General features: G+C 38.4%; 1 protein-coding gene across 1 annotated transcript; it reads right to left on the bottom strand.

Annotated features, from left to right (window-relative positions):
* Nucleotides 1-1,986: 1,986 nt before the first annotated feature.
* Nucleotides 1,987-20,232, bottom strand: MOB1A (MOB kinase activator 1A). The gene is made up of 6 exons (XM_081101079.1): nucleotides 20,026-20,232; nucleotides 16,466-16,632; nucleotides 10,282-10,375; nucleotides 8,413-8,546; nucleotides 4,523-4,686; nucleotides 1,987-2,970 (listed from the first exon to the last, which is right to left on the bottom strand). Exons 1-6 carry the CDS (start codon nucleotides 20,037-20,039, stop codon nucleotides 2,893-2,895), a joined length of 651 nt encoding a protein of 216 aa, XP_080957205.1. The 5' UTR covers nucleotides 20,040-20,232; the 3' UTR covers nucleotides 1,987-2,892.
* Between the last annotated feature and the right edge of the window lie 1,170 nt (nucleotides 20,233-21,402).

Here is a 21,402-nt window from a genome sequence, read left to right as displayed (position 1 = left end):
TTACATTCTGTGGGCCTGATATGTTTATGCTTGTGAGGTAATAATGTTTTTCAGAAGCTCTACTTCTAGTATAACCTCACTACTCAGAGAAAAGGCCAACAGTATAATCAGGAAACCTCAACAATGTTTGCAAAAGTTAAAATCAGCACCAGGATTGCTCCTCTTGCCTCACATGACTAGGAAAACTTTCCTTTTTTTGTTATCAGAGTCATGATGACTACAGATTTGCATTTCTTGAACAGGCAGCTACATGAGCTAGGGGCTCTACAAGTCTTAAGGTGATAGGAAATACTTTTTTAGCTGGCAGCCCTCTAAAATCACTTTATTCAGTCAAGAGAAGAATAAAAGATACATTTGGCTGTAAATACAAAAACTAGTACAAGGAAATTTCAATATTTAAACAAAAATCTGCACATTTTATTTTAAAGGCCTGAAAATAAAAGCACCAAAGGATTAACTGCATATTATAAAGCACTCCCCCTCCACCCCATGATTATCAGGTATGAGTGGATCATACATTGAGAGATGGCTTGTGATTAGGAGGGGTCAAGGTAGGGAGTGTTGTCCAAGAGGCATATGCTGGGCAAAGAGAGAAAGTCAAAAATGAGAGTCAAAGACAGATTTCTTCCAACTGTTAGCAAAAGTTGGCCTGTTAGTCAAGTCAAGAAGGGACCATCCTCTCCCCATTCCTCCAATTCTCCTGCCCTCAACTCCTTGGCCTTGGATATAAACACAAAAAGTTAACACTGATGTTTGGATGCATTGCTGATTAAGCCAGATTAGTATGGGAACCTGGTAATGTTTTTATTTTTTAAAAGGCCAATTCTGAGTCTCAAATTACCAACAATTTTATTTGTGTCACTAGTATGCTGCCTTTACTACTATTCTAACGTTACAGTCTTTGGTTCATTTTGGGCTGAGTCTTGAAGAGAGGGGGGGTTTCTATCATGAAAAATAGATGGAGAAAACTGAGAACCCTTTTGTTTGAGAATATTTGAAATATTAGAAATGATGATGCAAGTGCAACTTCCTTGCAGACTTAATTAAAGCCAATAGTTGAGAGGCAGTAACATTCTCAGTGGTATCCAGAAACCTGCCTTCTTATTTGTAAAGAATCAACATAAACATATATATACAGCTTGACAGGGACCTTTGAATAAACTTAAAATGTGGACCATGGAATGTCTCATAGAGGGCTTTTCTCTTTTTTTCATAGGTGATTATCCCACTCTTTAATTCCTAAAAAAAACCATGAGGTACAGTTTCAGCCTAATTAGATGAAATGTTTTGTTTCCTTTAAAATCCTGAATATATTTAATAATTTATTGAAATTGAGTTTTTAAGAGTTTCTAAGTTATTCTCTTCCTTATACACGAGTGGAATAATAAAAATAAATAACAATAACGAAAAAAAACACACCCTATCAAAGCTAACCTTTGCCAAAGCCATCAAGAAGTTGGTACTTTGCAAAAGTCACAACTCTGAAACAGAATGCTGGTGAACTTAAAGTGGCTGCTGTCTGGCAAGTCTTTAATATATTTGTGCCTCAATACTTTTAAACCGTCAGAGTTCACTAAATCCTAGAAGCCTAATGAAAATCAGATCTTTTCTTCATTAAAAGGGGAGATCCTTTTTATCTGAATAGAAATAGAATAAATTCAGGTTTTGATACAATAGTTAACACAGGATAAAACCCCCAGAGGAGCTCAATCCATCCTTTAACTATTAACAGAATGAAGACCTTTTTATTACTTATTCCTCCAATGCTGTCTCCTTTAAACACGCACACAAACACAAGAATAGGAAACACATCAAACTTTTAACTGTGTTATAAAATGTGTACACCTTTCAAGATGTTTTTTGCAAGATTTTTTTTCCCTTAAGTTTTATCCTTATTGGGATAAAGTTGATGCATTTCTATAGTACTCTTCACTAAGTCTCAAGCCACACACACACACACACACAAACAAAAAAACACCCCAAAACGCATAGAAATCATTTTTTTAAAAAGGAAACTCAAAACTATCAAGTAATCTGAGTATTTTTCATTCTATCCAGAATTTCAAAGCCGTCTGAAAGACAACATGAATGAAAATAGTGGTTTGAGGCCTAAATTTGTCTTAATTTTTTGGAAGTTTGCTTTTTGTCAGCCAAAAGCTACATATTCAAATTAACCTGAATGAAGTATTTAAAAAAAAATCTGCAAGACCACCTTGGATGCCTTAAAACAATTATTTCTAATATGCACACTCTCCTAAACATTGAGATAGGTTCGTATGTGAATAAAATCCCAAATTAAGATTAAAAAGTAAAGTCATTTGGTTACTCCCACATATGTCATATGATTTAAATGGCAATCATGGATTTTGAAAAAATATGCATATTATCTATAAAAACACTAGTATATAACTTCAAACAACATATTTATCCAAAGTGACACAAATTGTTCTAAACCTTAAGGAAACTTAAAAACACCTCTTCTATAAGCAGAATAAAACCTATCTGACTGAGATATTAACAAATTTGTTGTGGAAACTTGTTAATAAATTATTAGTAGAAATTCTTAATATCCATTATGCTATAACCTGAAACAGACTAAATCATTTTCTTTAGTAAAAGAATAATATGTAAACTGATAAACTACAGATTAACCATCACATATTAACAGCAAGTGTGACTCGGTGACAATAACAAGTGTGGTGACACAGTGCCTCAAATCTGGCTGTGTCCTGAATTTCTCACTCTGAAGGTATCAGGCCAACCTACCTTTGGGACAATAGGCCTTTTTATACTGTTTCTTAAAAGTCTGTATCACTAGTCTATAACAGACAGCAATGAGATAGCTCTAGCAGTAGATGAAGCAAGAGGGTAATTGTGTACTAGAAGAAGCATTTATCTGTCTTTTGATCCAAGCTTCTCAATTAATTCCTGAAGAGGTGCCAGCTCACGCCTATCAATCAGATTAAACTCCTAAAAAGAGAAGAAAAATAAAATTTAAAAATGGATCTAAAATTAAAACTCTGTAAATGTCACTGAGAGAGTATTCCCAACCCTAGTTTTCTGAAATTGAAAGGAATAATGAAATGATCTCTGTGAACATTTTTAATAAAATAATTTTTACTCCTTTATAAAATATAGAGGACTTACTAAATAAGCAACTATAATAGAATGATGCTTACTGGGTAAAACATTAAAGTTGTATATGTTGGCATTTACATAGGAATTATCTGAAAACTTTACGCTGAATCTTTGCTAGTGGCCACCTCAGGGGCAGCAGACCTTTTCCTTTCATAGACCTTTTCTTTTCTATATCTATGCCATGCAACAACCTCAGAAGGAAGATAGAGAAGAGCACATTATCCTTTGTGTGATACATAATATTGTAATACACAATTATTTATAATAATAAAAGCATAATATGCAAATTGACCAAACAGCTGAACAGCAGAACGACCATCCGGACAACCATGCACTGGCACCAGGCCAACCAAGGTGGATGTGATGCAATTGGCAGGGGAGCCCCGCAGAGGGAGGCCCAGGCCACCGACCAGTGGGCTGCAGCAGGTGGGGCAGGTGGGCAGGGCCTCCCTCTGCAGGGTGATCCATTACTGGGCTCTGGGAGAGCGCGCAGGCCAGGCTAAGGGACACCACCCCCCATCCCCGAGCGCACAAATTTCATGCACCGGGCCTCTAGTCTACTATAAAGCTGCTGGGTTTTCCACCAAAAAATATCTAGACATATTTGTATTTTGTATACAGAATTATATATTTCTTTTTTTTTAAATATATTTTATTGATTTTTTACAGAGAGGAATAGAGAGTTAGAAACATCGATGAGAGAGAAACATCGATCAGCTGCCTCCTGCACACCTCCTACTGGGGATGGGCCCACAACCAAGGTACATGCCCTTGACCGGAATCGAACCTGCAACCCTTGAGTCCACAGGCCAACGCTCTATCCACTGAGCCAAACCGGTTAGGGCAGAATTATATATTTCTAAAGTGAGACTAAAGAAGTCCCAATTCTTCCACATCTTTTTCAAACAATGTGATTATTTTGATTTTTAAAGTTTCTAGCTGCTAAAACTTCATAAGATTTGGCCTTATGTAGGACTTCTAGACACGGAACCAAAGACAACATGTAACCGGTTCTTCTAAATATTTCTCTTCCAGGCATAAACATCTCATGAAACAACCCAACTTCAGACGTTTTTCATAGTGTCCCTTTACCCAGCAGTGGCGATGGATCAGAAGGGTATGGACAAGCTTTCTTGGGTTTTTGGTGCTCCTTGTCATTTCCTAACCAGAGACCTGGGCAGCCAGAGGCAGGAAACCCAGAATGGAGATGATGCTTTCTATGCTGCTATGCCCATCAATGAAATAAATAATGTAGAAAAGAGAACCCTGCTTATACTTAGCTCTGCATCTATAAATAAAACTCTATAAATTGTTCTTTATTAAAGTTACTAAGCCAAGTTATGTCCAAGTCAAAGAACACAGAAGTCAACATGGTTCAACTTACCTGAACAAAGAAAATAAAGTGCTTAAAGGAGGTGTTGAGGTGAGCCTCCTCTTGCAGCTGCATCACAGAATCAAAGTGCTGGTGATAAATATGGGCATAAACCCTGAACAGACGTTTTAGAATGGTCTTTGCCACAGACATAAAGTTTTTGGGAAATGGGACACCTATAATAAATATACATATATATCCATTAGTCTTTTATCTAACTGAACAGCAGAAAGTTTAGATATTGCCATGAACAACTCCAAAAGACAAACATGCACATTCACAAATACAAGCCTACTGCCATATATACATTTTTTAAAGGCAAGGGAAAAGAGAATCCCAAACCTAAGTATATGAGGTATGCTCATATACCACACATTTTCTATCTTAAAATAGCAGGCACAGGTTTCAAAATTTATATATAAAATGTTACTGAGTCAAAATTAAAATAAGTCTATTTGTGGTTAATATTGAAGAGTTTCTTCCTAAGACTAAATGCTACAGGCCAGCAGGTGTGCCTTAGCAGCTGAGCAACGACCCAGGAACCAAGAGTCCACAGGTTTGATTCTTGGTCAGGGCACATGCCCAGGTTGTGGGCTCAACAGGGAGTGCTGATGCAGCCAATTGGTGTTTCTCTCTCTCTATCCCTCTCCCTTCCCTTCTCTAAAAATCAAAACATATTTTTTTTAAAAAAAAAGATAAAATGTAACAATATTGAACATTTGACTATAAATAGAAAATTTTTACTTTTTGTAATCTGTAACTAAAAAAAATTTACACATTCAACTAGGACTGGAAACTCTCCTAAACAAAAGAAAAAGGCATACTTCAGGTCATCATAATCTGTTTTACAAGTATTTTACTAGTATCTTCTTGAATTACTCTGAAAAGCCAGTTTTCTTAAACTAGGAGTATAAACTTTATTTTTTTAAAGAGCTATTTTCATTTTTCTGTAGTCTAAGAAGGGAATATACTTCCTAAAAAAAGGGAGGAAGGGCAGCTCCCTATTTTTCCAAGAAAATACATATATCTCCTTAGAAAAGACAGGGAGAGGGTTTAGTGATCTCTTTCCAAGCAGTGCAGGTAAGGATGCAACTGGTTACATTCCTGAGAATTTTGGTTAACAAGACCAAAGTCTCTTAGAAGGCAGGGATAGGAGAAAGACAATACAATTGGCACTGAAAACAGTAAATAAACACATAGGAAGGTACTTGCTTCCAAATAACCTTAAAGGTCTGTTCCAGAACATTTACTCTTGAAACATTTTCTTTAAATTTTCAAAGAACAAAAGCTTAAATACTTTTTCCTTCCCTGAATTTTGTTTTGTTTCTCAATTAGTCCTTACTGGCTTGAAATTTAGTATATTTTGCTCTTATAAGCTGATTTTTGTGGGGGACTTCCCCCCACCCCCAGTGTTGGCTAACAACCTGCCCTTTCAAACATTATTCTGAAGTATGGGCTTGTTTTTCTGAAATGGGTCTTATATTAATGTACTGAAAAGATGGATTTTTATGTCAAATATCTTTTCAAAATTTGTAAATGGGTACCTTGCTAATAAAAAGGACAGTAATAACTTGGATATACTAGTTTAAAAGTGAATAATTTCATCTAAGTAGATAATTGGCATAAGTAAATGTGGTATATAATAATAACCTAATGAGGGGGGAAAGAATGCCAGGATAAATTACTGATGAATGGGAAGCTGAGAAAAGAATAAAGTCAAAAGTATCTTAACACTTTAATGAATAAAGAAATATTTGTTTTAGTCTAAGCACTTTCAAGCTGAATTTAACAGAAATATTCAAGCATAATCACTATATAACAAATCTTTATTTGCTATTAAGCAAATAAAATGCTTAATAGAATGGAAAAGTTGACCAATAGCAAACAGAAAAAATGTAACATGATATAACTTCTGAAAAACCTTTAGTTAGACTACAAACAAGGAATCTGCTATGGTCTGAATGTTTGTGTTGTTTCCCCCACCCCCACCCCCACCCCCTGGCAAAATCCGTATGTTGAAGTCCTACCCCCTAGCTGATGGCATTAGTACGTGGAGCTTTTGGGAGGTGACTGGGTCATGAGGGCCAACCCTTCATGGATGGGATTATGGCCTTATAAAGAGGCCTCAGAGAGCTACCCTTCCACTATGTGGGGACTAGGGGAGAAGCCTGCAGTCTGGAACCCAACCATGCTGGCACCCTCATCTCAGACTTTCAGCCTTTAAACTTTGAGAAATAAATTTCTCTTGTTTATGTGCCATCCATTTTCTGGCATTTTTTTTATTATAACAGCCCAAACAAGACAGAATCCAACAATATGTTGTTCATAAGACACCCTTACACTGAAAATGACAAGGACCAATCTCATCCATAAATACCAATTCCAAAACCTTAATCAAAATATTAGCAAATAAAAATACTCTTCCAGGAGAACATTAAAAAAAAAAAATGGAGAAAACCTTATGGCCATTAGTAACACAATTCACACACCTCTAACCAAAAGCAAGATTCTTGCTTAATGCTAAAATTCTAAATGCACTCATCAAAGGAAAGAAGAAAAGGATGTCTGCGTTATCACCATTAGTCAGCACTGCTCTGGAAGTACTAGTTGGTAAGTACAATTAGATAAGAGTTACACAAGAAGTATACATTATCAGAAAGAGGCAAAATTACCATTAGTATGATGGAATTGTATACTTTAAAAACTCAAGAAAAACAACCCAAAACAACAGAAATAATCAAAATCTGGTTGTCAATTATAAAATTTATATAAAAATCAACAGATTGTCTATATACTAAACACTAACCACTGGAAACCAAATATTAATAAAAAAAATTAAATGCCTAGGAATAAACTTAAGAAACTGAAGGATTAGCATAAACTGTAGAATTTTATAAGAGGATACAGCAAATAAGAGACGTGAGTAAATGAAGAAATATACCTTATTCTTGGATAGGAAGACACAGGATTGTCAAGAGAACAAGAATCCCTATATTAATCTACAAATTGAATAAAATCATAATAAAAATCTCACAAAGATTTTTTTTTTTTACCTTGACAAAATGATTCTAAGTTCTTTGGAAGAACAAATATCCCAGAATAGTCGTGAATATTCTGAAAAAGAAGAGCAAGGAAGAGAGACCAGCCCTATAAGATGCTCAAAGATTTATGTCCATGGTTAATTAAAACAGTATGGAATTTCTATAGGAACAGATAAAGAGATTAAAAGACTCCAAAATATGTGACAACTTGATGATCAGGGGAGAAAAGACACATGTATTTGATAAATAGTACTGGACAAACTGACTAGCATTATAAGTGAGGAAAAAATGAAGGGAACAATGAGAAAAAAAATTCCTGACAGAACAAAGATTTAAATGTAAAAACAAAACCACAAAAAAGTACTAAATGAAAACATGGATAAATATTTTTATAATAGTGAAGTAGGGAAAACCTTTCTAATCATTGATTAAAACCCAAACATCATTAAAGAAAAGATTAATAAGACAAAATAAGAAAGTTATATATAGCAAAATCACTTGATGAACACAGTAAGACAAAAGGCAACCTAGGGAAAAATACATTTATGACAAAAAGCTAATATCCTTAACATAAAAATAAGTGAACAAAGGATATAAAGAGAAAACACAATGATCAATAAACAAAAAATGCTCAATCTCATCAATATCTTAAAAATGTGCCTTAAAACTAACTTATTTACCTAAATTATAAAAAAAATTTTCAGTGAGTAACAACCTGTATTGGTGAAGAAACACAGGCAGACACAAACATGTCTGAAAGGAATATACATTTATAATCTTTTACAGAAAAATCTGAGTCTGTTACATTTTTGCACACATTTATCATTTAAAAAGAAAAACAGTTATACAACATTAACTCACCAATCTTAGAAGGAAAAAGGGTTTCATCATCAAGTTGGTCCTGAACCCAAGTCATCAAATAGTCAATGTATTTTGGTGCAGAACATTTGATTGGCTTTTTAATATTAGTACCATCTGCCCAATGATATTCATATCTGAAGAGAGAAAGGTTTTATTGATAAAGTTTTCACATTAACAAATGTGCAACTTATAATCAAAGTAGTTCACATTTTGTCAACAGAAATTATATATTTATATCTTTAGTAAATTACCTAAACTACTGAAGATTACTGAGAGTTTCCTACAGAATTATTTTGAAAAGTGATGGTTATAATTGGAAGAAAAAGAGATGATAATGTGGCCGCTGGCAGTGCCAGAATGGATGTTTTCTAGCACAGCCCTGGGAAAGATAAATGAACTGTATTTCTGTCTGTGAGGCAGAGGATGCAGAGGACTGGGGAAGGGACGGAGGGATCACCACACTGAGATCCTTGGGCACCAAGTTATCACCAATAGAGTTAAGATCATAAAACCCTGCCCAGCCAGTGTGGCTCAGTGGTTGAGCATTTACCCATGAACCAGGAGGTCACAGCTTGATTCAAGGCACATGCCCAGGTTGTGGGCTCGATTCCCAGTGGGGAGCATGCAAGAGGCAGCCAATGGATGATTCTTTCTCATCACTGATGTTTCTATCTTTCCCTCTCCCTTCCTCTCTGAAATCAATAAAAACATTTTTTAAAAATATAAAATCCTGTTTCTTGGAGAGGGTGTTAGTCATGTTTCTAAGAAAGCAACACTTAGGCACTCAATATTCATTCAAAACAAAGACTATGCTCAGATGGTGTGCTTAACTAGAATGATTGACAAGATTTATACAGAACTTCACTGTATAAAGTATTTAAGCCATAGATCAGTTTAATTTTCTTATTTTATTTAAATTTCTTTAAGAAAGCTTGAGAACTAAAACTTAAATCAACACAAAATAAAAACATCCCTCACCCTAACTGGTTTGGCTCAGTGGATAGACCCTTGGCCTACGGACTGAAGGGTCTCAGGTTCAATTCCAGTCAAAGGAATGTGCTTGGGTTGTGGACTCAATCCCCAGAAGGGGGTGTGCAGGAGGCAGCCGATCAATGATTCTGTCTCAACATTGATGTTTCTCTCTCTCTCCCCCTCTCCCTTCCTCTCTGAAATCAATAAAAATATATATTTTTTAAATTCCTCATAAAATACTATAATAAAAATAGGATTACCAACTGACTGGGGATCTATCCTTTGCACCTGTAGCAAATTCGGAAAAGACAATTTTTTCCCCCCAAGAGGTAAATAAATATCTTGAAAACTACCATGACATAAATTCAGTCATTTACTATAGCGAAAAGACTGAAAGGAAACACCTAAATCACACACTACCAAACTTTGACAACATACGGGTGACAGAGTTCCATCATCTCTTTCTCAGTATTTCTTGAAATTTATTATAGTCAATTTTTAAAAAAATCTAGCATCTTTAAGCGAAATAACTAACGCAGCACAGTTGGAAGTAATTAACACTAAGCACAAGAAAAAGGAATCAAATATTAAAAAGTTAACTAAAAACTCAGTTTCAAGAAATTAATTTAAAAAACAGAACCATAATGTTAACAGAGTTCTAAATTTCTTTTCCTTTTACAACTCCTTACTGTAATGCAATTACAAAATCAAACACTAAGTACCAAATGCCAAAGTATTTAGTAATAAGTAAAAGCTTATTGGTAAGTATTCAAAAATTCATAAAATTGAACTGCTTTTACACAAGCCTATAAGAAAAAAAAGTCTTTATTATTTAATTTTTATCAATTAGTGATTAGCTTTACTTAGTAATCCTATATAAAATGCAGAAATATGTACCTTGGACCTGCAGACATGACTGAACAGCTTGCTTCAGTGCAGAATTCTGTAATAGTTCCATATAACATGTTGATCTGATTGAAGAAATCCACAGCTAGAAATATAACAGGAGAACTGTGTTAAAATATCTATGTAAGCACACCACCATCAGACTTCTCAGTTGAAAGAAAAATAGACAAATTCTTGGCTGAATCCTTGGGAAATTCAATGATCCAAGGATACTGTAAATTCTCTTTTCTTTGTAAGTTGTCACACCTAAGTAAAGTTAACTTTTGATATACATTCATTTTTAATATACTAAGCTTTTAACCAGCATGCAACAGCAGAAAAATAAAAATCAGACATAATTCTAACTTAATGGTGACTATACATCACTAGAATACACAATTTGATTATATCCAAGGGAATGAAAAAAGCCATAGCTTCTATTCATCTGGACTAGACAATATCATTTACGTTAGAAAAGTGTTATTAAATACATTGTGAGGGAGAAGGTGTATTGGCAGTTATGAACAATCATTAAAAAAATCCAATTCATCATAAAAAAGTTAAGGCTACCTCTAGCTGGTTTGGCTCAGTGGATAGAGCGTCGGCCTGAGGACTGAAGGGTCCCAGGTTAGATTCAGTCAAGGACACATGCCTGGGTTGCAGGCTCGATCCCCAGGAGGGGCCGTGCAGGAGGCAGCCGATCAATAATTCTCTCTCATCACTGATGTTTCTCTCTCTCTCCCTCTCGCTTCCTCTCTGAAATCAATAAAAAATATATATTTTAAAAAATTGAGGCTATACATATTGAAGACATAAAAAAAAAAAAAAAGACACAGGATAATGTCCCTTGCCCTGGATTCTCCAGCTAACAGAAGGGGCAAAAGTACAAGAGACGAATAATACAACATATAAGAAGGTAGTTTATACAAAGGCCAACAGTAAATGTGAGAGTTCAGAGAAAAGGCAACATATTAAAGAGCTGAAGCAGTCAGGGAGTACTTGTAAGGAGCTTCAGCTAGATCTGCAAAAAAAATGGAACAGGAAGAAGGTGAGTGAAACAACCGAGTGAAGCGTATTACGCTCTGTACAGAGCGAACCACATAAGCCTTAAAACCACACAAGTTTTAAAAAAATGTTTTCGTTCCCTGTCTGAAGGAGTACCTAAAATTCCACTAGGGCTTTTTCCAGTTTCTTAAAAACATATTAAAGGAACTTTGTACAAAACTCCCTCACTTACAAACCTTACTTTTAGTCATGTTTCTAAGAAAGCAATACTTAGTTACTCAATATTCATTCAAAACAAAGAGTATGCGCAGACGGTATGCTAGTTTAGGTCATAAATCTAAAGCAGCAATTTTCAAACCAGTGTGCTGCCAGAAATTTTAAAATATGCAATACCTGACTAGTCAGGGGCACTGACCTCTTTTTCCCTTAAATTTAAAAATTTAAAAATGAGCCCTAACCGGTTTGGCTCAGTGGATAGAGCGTTGGTCTGCAGACTCAAGGGTCCCAGGTTCGATTCTGGTCAAGGGCATATCCCCAATAGGGAGTGTGCAGGAGGCAGCTGATCGATGTTTCTCTCTCATAGATGTTTCTAACTCTCTATCCCTTTCCATTCCTCTTTGTAAAAAAATCAATAAAATATATTTTTTAAAAAATGACAACAGTCAACACAATAGCTGTCTGGTGTGAGTGACTCAAAATTATATTTTGGTCAGATAGGCAAAAATATATTTTTTCCTCTGCCGCAGAATTTTAGCAGTTTATTGTCAGAGAGAAGTTTGTTGTTAGAGAAGAAAAAAGAGAGAAACATCAGTTTGTTGTTCCACCTATTTATGCATTCATTGGCTGATTCTTGTATGTGCCCTGACCAGGGATTGAACCCACAACCCTGGCATTTCAGAATGATGCTTTAACCAACTGAGCTACCTGGCCAGGGCTGCACCTTGTTTTTTCTCTTAGTGATATGAATAATGGCTTTTTAAAGAATTGAGAAAAGCAAAATTTTTCTTATGTGGCTATTAGAAAATTTTAAATTACATTTGGATCTTACATTATATTTCTATCAGATGTGCTGATCAAGGCAACAGTTATCAATAGCTGATTAATAACATAACACATAAAGACAACTAAACACTATGGAAGTCGCTATACCATTAGAAGTATATATTACCACCTATGAAGTAGTCTTACAAACAAAATCAAGTCTGACTAATTCAAGCTCCAAATCTGTGCAACCATGGTAGCCACTAGCCACATGTAGCCACTTACATTAAAATGAAATTAAATTTAAAATTCCGTTTCAGTCACATTAACCACATTTCAAGTGGCCACAGTGCAGATACAGAACACTTGCATCATCACAGAAAGTACTATTGGACAGTGTTGCTCTAGATCTAACAGTTATAGGAAATAAAAGGAGGAACAGAACATAATTGGTGTCTTGGGGATATAATCAGCAAAATTCACACTGTGGAGAACAAATGAACTAATGTCTTCAAGAACAACAAAGCAGCAAAGAAAGAAAGACTAAAATGAGGGGAAACACATGTACATATATACACTGGAATACTACTCAGCCATAAAAAAAGATGAAATACTGCCATTTGCAACAACATGGATGGATCTTGTGAATATCATGTTAAGCAAAATAAGTCAGACGGAAAAAGTCAAGAACCATATGATTCACTCATCTATCTATATACTAGAGTCCTGGTGCACAAATTCGTGTATGGGTAAGGTCCCTAGGCCTGGCCGGAAATCAGGGTTAATCGGGGCCTTTCTTTGTGCTGCGTGCCTCTCCTGCCTCTGTGGCAGCGCTAAGGATGTCTGACTGATGTCTTAGGCCCACTCCCGGAGTGGGCCTCTCTCAGACATCTCCTGAGGGCTCCTGGACTACGAGAGGGCACAGGCCGGGCTGAGGAATCCCCGAGTGCGTGAATTTCATGCACTGGGCCTCTAGTAGTAGATATAAAAGCCTAAGCAACCATCGACGGATAGCTATGACAAGCACTGACCACCCGGGGGCAAATGTTCAATGCAGGAGCTGTCGAGCTGCACCAACTTGGCAGCTGTGGTTCTCGGATGACGCACCCGGAACCAGAGAGGAGGGAGCCCGATTCCAGGGTACATCACCGGAGAACTGCCCTCTCGCAATCTGGGACCCCTCAGGGGATCATGCACCAGGCTTCTAGTATGGGATATAAAACTGAAAGCACAAATGAATAAACAAGACAATCAATCAAAAACTCAAGCCCTGCCCTAGCCGGTTTGGCTCCATGGATAGAGAATCGACCTGCAGACTGAAAGGTCCCGGGTTCGATTCTGGTCAAGGGCACATGCCCAGGTTGCGGGCTCGATCCCCAGTGAGGGGCATGCAGGAGACAGTCGATCTATCTCTCTCTCCCTCTCCCTTCCTCTCTAAAACAATAATAAATTTTTTTTTAAAAAACTCAAGCCCTAGCCCTAGCCAGTTTGGCTCAGTGGATAGAGTGTTGGCCTGTGGACTGAAGGGTCCCAGGTTCGATTACAGTCAAAGGCACATGTCTGGGTTTCGGGCTCGATCCCCAGTAGGGGGTGTGTAGGAGGCAGCCAATTGATGATTCTCTCTCATTCTTTCTCTCTCCCTCTCCCTTCCTCTCTGAAATCAATAAAAATATATTAAAAACAACAGCCCTGGCTGGTTCGGCTCAGTGGATGAAGCGTTGGCCTGCAAATCAGGTTCGATTCCAGCCAAGGGCACATGCTCGGGTTGCGGGCTGGATCCCCAATGGGGGACGTGCAGGAGGCAGCCAATCGATGATTCTCTCTCATCACTGATGTTTCTGGCTCTCTCTCCTTCCTTCCTCTCTGAAATCAATAAAAATGTTTAAAAAAAACACACAAAAAAAACACTCAAGCCCTAGCCAGTTTGGCTCAGTGGATAGAGTGTTGTCCTATAGACTGAAGGACGATGGGTTTGATTCCGGTGAAGAGCGCATACCTCAGTTACAGGCTAGATCTCCGGTGCATGCTAGAGGCAACCAACTGAAGTCGCTATTCCATTAGAAGTATATACTACCACCTCTGTGGTGGTTACCAGAGGGAAAGGGAGTCAAATATATGGTGACAGAAGGAGATCTGACTTTGGGTGGTGAGTACACAATGCAATATACATATGATGTATTATAGAATTTGTATACTTGGAACCTATATAATTAACTAATGTCATCTCAATAAACGTATTTTTAAAATTTAAAAAAAGAAGAAAAAAACAGGCCTTCCTGGATCCTGATTTAAACCAACCATACATTTTTTTGTTTTTCTTTATTTATTTTTAATCCTCACCCGAGGATATTTTTCCACTGATTTTTCAGAGACAGAGTGGAAGAGAGAGGGAAAGACAGAGAGAAATATTGATGTGAGAGAAACACATCAATTAGTTGCCTCCTGCACGAGCCCGACTAGGGCTCAGGCCAGGGAGGAGCCTGCAACTGAGGTATATGCCTTTGACCAGAATGGAATCTGGACCCTTTGGTCCGCCAACCATACATTTTTTTTAAATATATATATTTTTTATTAATTTTAGAAAGAGAGTAAGGGAGGGAGGGGGAGAGAGGGATAGTGGGGGAGAGAGAGAGAGGTGGTTGAGAAACATTAATCAGTGGCCTCCTGCATGCCCCCTACTGGGGATCGAGCCCACAACCTGGGGCTATGCCTTGACTGAGAATAGAACTAGCAACCTTTCAGTGCACGGGACAATGCCCAACCGAGTGACACTGGCCAGGGCTCAATCATACTTTTTTTTTTAAAAGAAACATTTATAGGACTATCAGCAGAAATGTGAACACTGATTGCATATTTGATATCATAAAGGAATAGTGGTATCATCATTATGTTTAAAAGGAGAGTTATCTGCCCTAACCGGTTTGGCTCAGTGGATAGAGCATAAGCCTGCAGACTGAAGGGTCCCAGGTTCGATTCCGGTCAAGGGCATGTACCTTGGTAGCGGGCACATCCCCAGTGGGGGGTGTGCAGGAGGCAGCTGATCAATGTTTCTCTCTCATCGATGTTTCTAACTCTCTATCCCTCTCCCTTCCTCTCTGTAAAAAATCAATAAAATATATTTAAAAAATAACAATAATAATAAAATAAAAGGAGAGTTATCTTTTAGAGATACTGAAATCTTTATAGATGAAATAATATGTCTGGGATTCACTTCAAAATAATCAGGGTGAGATACACAGAAGAATTATGAATTGGCCATGAACTGATCATTATTAAAGCTGGATAATGGTTACCTGGGAATTCACCGTGCTAGTTTCTCTACTTTTGTATGTTTGAAATTTTCCATTAAACAGTTTATTTATTTATTTTAAATATATTTTTACCGATTTCAGGGAGAAAGAGAGAAAGATAGAAACATCAATGATGAAAGAAAATCATTGATCAGCTAACCTCCTGCATGCCCCACATTGGAGATCAAATGCACAACCCGAGCATGTGCCCTGACCAGGAATTGAACCATGACCTCCTGGTTCATAGGTTAACACTCAACCACTGAGCACGCCGGGTGGGAAAATAGTTTAAAAAATTCCTGGAACATCCGAAATTTTTAATAAATTTAAACCTTATCACCCAGAGCTGATTTTATCTCAGAAATTATAACCTTAATATTCAAATCTCTAGTCTCTGCATATTCTTCCATGTCATGCCCTCACTTTCTTGAACTCAAGAGTGACTTTCAGCTTATAGATTCCACCATTTTCTCCCAATCTCTCAATTTCCTATGACTACTCAAGTCACAACAAATAAGTGATTAAAGCTTTGAACTGCAATTGACTTTTCTGTACACATAGTAGGCAAATTAGAGTTGCTGGGTTTGGGAACACAACTATACAGATGGATTCTCTACAAAGTCATGGTCTACCACAAGTGGAATCTTTGCATTTATCAATCTTTTACTTAAGTTTACTCAGCTGCATTCTCCCAAGCACTCACCATTTCTTCTTAGGTCTCCTTACTCAACCACAAAAGCTACAACCAAGTACTCCAAAGAGAACACTACAGTTTTTAATGTATTTGTATGTATGTGTTTCTTTACAGATAATCTGTTATATTACAACCCTCACATACCTGTTAAAATAAAATTCATTAACAAAAAGATTTTAGCAAACCTTCCTATAAACCAGCAAAGTTGAATGTTATTAAAACTTACTATTAACGGCAATCCATTCATTGAGATCCTCTCCCTCTGGCAACATAACAGCTTGTCTCAGATTCCCGCTTCCTAGAGTTGCTTCTGCATGTTTTAAGAGTTCATACTGATGAGACCCTTCAGGGATATTCTTCTTTGGTTTGAATGTTTTAGAAGAGCGGCTGCTGCTGTTAGGTTAAAAGAAAATGTAAATAAATTTTTAGGACTAGAAAGAAGCAGAATGGCATAATTTTAATGGCATAATATAAATTTTAAAATAAAATAAAAAATACTTCCTGAAAAGTGCCAGGATTTGGGGGTAGGGGGAGATGATCACAATAAAAAGAATGCTTTAAATTTCTTTCCTCATGTAGAAACAGTATTAGCAGCACAATGTCACACAGAAGGCAATTTAACTATGCCTCCTGAAGCAGTCTGGTGTAATAGAAAGGGCACTTGAACCAAAAAAAGAAAAAACCTGGATGCTAGTCCTTGATCTGCCACTATCTCTGTGGGTGCTTGAGAAACCTAACCTCCCTTTGGCCTCAATTTCCACCTACACAAAGTGGTGCTGCGAGGGAAGTAGCCCTAAGGTTCTAATAGCTCAAAAAGTTTCTATACCAAAATATTTGGGATGCCATCAAAGCAAACCACAGCGGAAGCAACACATTTTTTGAAGTTTTAAGCAGAAAAAGTAAATGAGAGAGAGACAACTGGCTATTGGGGGGAAAGTAAGTTTTTATTCCTATCTCACACCATCCACAAGGAAGGTCTTCCTAACATGTCACAAAACCCAAAACCTTAAATGGATGAATTTCAAATTATAATAATTAAAATTCAGTAACAGAGCAAAAAGATAAGTAACCAAAAAAAGTACTTGCAATATATGTATTACAAAAGATAATCTGGATTAATAATGGGCTTCCATAATCTGTTAAGAAAAAGGTAAGGTACCCTTTAGAGCAGTGGTTCTCAACCTTGCCTGCACATTAGAATCACCTGGGAATCTTTTTAAAATCCTGATTTCTGGGCCTCATCCTCCGGAAATTCATTGTTACTAATGTTGTGGCCCCACCCCATAACAAAGAAACAGAATTTCCGGAGGATGAGGCCCAGAAATCAGGATTTTAAAAAGATTCCCAGGTGATTCTAATGTGCAGCCAAGGTTGAGAACCCCTGCTTTAGAGAAATGAGATGAATAGGCAATTCAGAAGGAAAACTACAATGACCAATGAACATCTGAAAAACTATTTAATAAAAATAAGATATTTCCTTAAACTGAGTGTCAAAAGTGAAAATAATTACCTTAAGTGTGGTATAGAGAAATTAGTGCTTTAATACAGCACTGGTGAAAGGGTAAAGTGTTTTGGGAGGGCAATATGGCAGTATCTGTTAACACTGAAATGTTCCTCAATCCATCCCTTCCACTAAGTATCTCTCTTAGATATGGTAACGATGTGTATTCCAAGATTGTTTTTAATAGTGAAAAATCTGGAAACAATCGTAAGGCTAATTAGAAGAATGAACAAACAAACAATGATACATCTGTGTCATGGAGTATTGCATTGTAGTTAAAACATGATACAAGGACAAGATAGAGAGCTACATGTATTTACTTGAAAAGATCTCAAACATGGTTAAAACAAAACCAAATAAACAGCAGGAACCCATTTTGTAAATGTACAGAAAGGATACAAATCAAATTGATAGTGGTGATCACTTACTTCTAAGAAGGGGAAAGGAATAAACTGTGGGCTTTCCTTTTACCCCAGTAATTTGAATTTTAAATAAGATTAAGAAGTAAAATGAATTACAAAAACACTAAAATTCAAATATGGAAAGTTTTTCAACGTGGTAAACACCTATATTTATTAGGGAAGTACTAAATTACAAGGAATTGCCTTTTATATCTAGAAAAGCTGTGAATGACAGAAAACTAAATTTGGAAGGCAGAGAATGATGGCTCAATATTCAAATATTATCATCATCTAAATCGTGATTCAAATGACACCAAGACAGTGAAAAAGAATCCACAAAACGGGAGAAAATATTTGCAAATCATAGATGTGATAAGTGAGTGACTTGTATCAAGGATAAAGAATTCTTACAACTCAAAAACAAGGAGAGAACCCAATTTTAAAAAAACGGCCAAAAGTTGACAACTATAAATAAAATTTTTTAAAAAAAAAGGATCAGAAGCTCTGAATAGACATTTCTCCAAACAAAAAATATACAAATGGCCAATAAGCACACGAAAGGCTGCTCAAACTTCTTAGTCATTAGGGAAATGCAAATTAAAACCACAGTGAGATGCCATTTCATACCCACAGAGGATGGTTATAATAAAAAAAGACGAGAGAGAGAGAGAGAGAGAGAGAGAGAGAGAGAGAGAGAGAGAGAGAGAGAGAGATGGGGGGGGGGGGAGATATGAGACTCGCACGTCCCTGCTGAAAATGCAGAATGGTGCGGTGCTTTGAAAAAGTTTGGCAGCTCCTCAAAAGATTAAACCTCATTGCCGTGGAGCTCAGTAATCCCTCGCTCAGGTAGAACACCCAAGAGAAATGAATACACCAACACGAAAATGGGTCCAGTACGTAAAAGTTCACAGCATTATTCGTAAAAACCCCAAAAGGTGGAAGCTCAGATACCCATCCACAAAACAAAGTTCAGGAGAAACACAGAGCCTCACACTGACATCCAAAAGCAACTAGGCAACGTGCACACACAAACCAACCGCTAAATAAACATGGACTCGCCAAGAGAAAGACTTGGGGGAGAGATGGTTCCAGTAACACAGGAATTTGCAATGAAAAGCTAAACCATACCGACTTCTTGGCCTGATGATCATACTCTGAAGACTCTCTACCCTTAACACGACAACCCAGAGAGGGAAAGCGACCTGGACCAAGGCATCCTCCGCGGGGTAGTCCCGTTTTAGAAAGAGCGAAGGAACCCTCATTTCTCACGATCAGGAACTAGTTAGATGAACTCTGGCTGGGAAACACCATGCAATTCTGAATTTTAATAAAAACGTCAAGTATGGGGGTGATGTCTGTAACGAAAAATGGGTCTTTGGTCATTCAGACGACACACGTGTAAGCAATGCGCCGCGTGGAGGGAGCCACCTGAGCAGATCAACAAGGCGCCGGCGCAGTGCTCCTCGCGCGGCAGCACCGCACGTCTTCCGGGCGGCGCTTTTCCTCGGGGTTTTTCTCACACCGACGGTAACAGAACTGGACCAGCGGCGGAGTAAACGCTCCGTCAGCGCGGATCCTCGGAGGGCTCCGGGCTCCGCCCCCAGGTCGCCCCGTCGCCCTCAGGGCCGCTCGGGCGGAAAAGTTTGGAGGCGCTATGGCCCTGGGGCCTTTCTACTCCTCGGTCTCTTCGCTCCGCTTGCTCGGCGTCGACTTTCCCTCTCCGTCTGCCTCGGCCCACGTCCTAGCCTCCCCCCGTGACCCTAAACCGGAGCAAACCGAGCGCCGACCACCCCGACCTCGGGGCCGGCCCCCACCTCAGGCGCCCCCTCTCCCCTTCGCCGCCCGCCGCCCTCAGCCCCGGACCCCCGGCCCGGCTGCACTCACAAGAGGAAGCTCATCTTCTATCCTCAGAGGGGAGGGGAGGGGCCGCTGGCCCCCGTCGCAGTCGGGACTCGGAGCCCGCACGGGACCCGAGAGGTAGCAGATAGGCCTCAGCCCGCCGACAGCGGAAGCACTGGCCGCCGCTGCTCCGAGCCGGGGTCGAGCCAGTACAAGCGGGTGCAAGCTGTGGCGCCCACCTCAGCCGCCTCCCCCACCTAGCGGAGAGGAAATGCGGAACCAGCCTAATCTCGCGAGAAAAGCCTGCTCTCTGCCCCGCCCCGCCCCGCCCCCAGCTGAGCGTTACACGGCCCCGCCCTCTTTACAGATCACCCAATCATCGGCCCCCGGGCCTGGACTTCCTTTCCTGGGAGGCGTGGTCGGGTTGCGGTCCGAGGCCGCCGAGAGCCGCAGGCCTTGTATTTGACTCCGCTTGTTGCTGTTGGTTTAAGTTCCCTAGGTAGCGTGGGGCCTCTAAAAGTTTTAATTTTATTTTTAAATTGAGGTATAATTCACACAGCATAAAAGTCACTCTTTTAAAATATATATTCACGGAGCTGTGCAACCATCCTCGCTATTCTAGAATATTTTTGTCACCGCATAAAGAAACCAGTACCCATCAGCCGGCCTCCCTCGCCTCAAGCCCTGGCCGCAACTAGTCTACCTTCTTTTTATATACATTTGCCTGACCTGGACATGTGATGTAAATGGAATCATGTGCTCTTTGTGTAACTGGCTTCTTCCACTTAGCACAATGTTTCCAAGATTCATCTTTATGTTGTAGTACGTACCAGTATTTCATTCCTCTTTACAGATGAGTAATATTCCGTTGTATGAATATACCTTACTTTGTTTATCCATTCATCTATTGATGGATACTTACGTTTCCACATTTTCACTATTATGAGTAATGTGACTATGAACATTTCCACACTGGGTGGAGGGTGGGAAAGCAGGGTTCGCCACCCCAAACTATGCCTTTTGAAATATTGATCATTTTTTTAAATATATTTTATTGATTTTTTACAGAGAGGAAGGGAGAGAGATAGTTAGAAACATCGATGAGAGAGAAACATCGATCAGCTGCCTCCTGCACATCTCCTACCGGGGATGTGCGCGCAACCCAGGCACATGCCCTTGACCGGAATCGAACCTGGGACCCTTCAGTCCGCAGGCCGACGCTCTATCCACTGAGCCAAACCGGTTTTGGCAAAATATTGATTATTTTAAACTGGTTATTTTCAAGAAACAGAAGACTCAGAAAGAACCTTTAACCTCCCCCCTAACTGCCCCTAAAAAATTGTTGAGAGAAAAAAAAAATTGTTGAGAGAAAAAAAAAATTGTTGAGAGAAAAAAAAAATTGTTGAGAGAAAAAAAAAATTG

The sequence above is a fragment of the Myotis nattereri genome (genome assembly GCF_964212035.1).
Source record: "Myotis nattereri genome assembly, chromosome: 10".
Taxonomy (NCBI): domain Eukaryota; kingdom Metazoa; phylum Chordata; class Mammalia; order Chiroptera; family Vespertilionidae; genus Myotis; species Myotis nattereri.
Note: the sequence above shows the minus strand (reverse complement) of the source record. Positions and strands in the feature narration are given on the sequence as shown.

What these genes read in the sequence shown, in the direction of transcription:
- MOB1A (XM_081101079.1), bottom strand. An exon ending in GTCATGTCTGCAGGTCCAAG is followed by an intron (nt 8,547 to 10,281) that starts GTACATATTTCT and finishes TTCTCTCTTCAG; the next exon opens with ATATGAATATCATTGGGCAG. An exon ending in CCTTTTTCCTTCTAAGATTG is followed by an intron (nt 4,687 to 8,412) that starts GTGAGTTAATGT and finishes TATTTATTATAG; the next exon opens with GTGTCCCATTTCCCAAAAAC.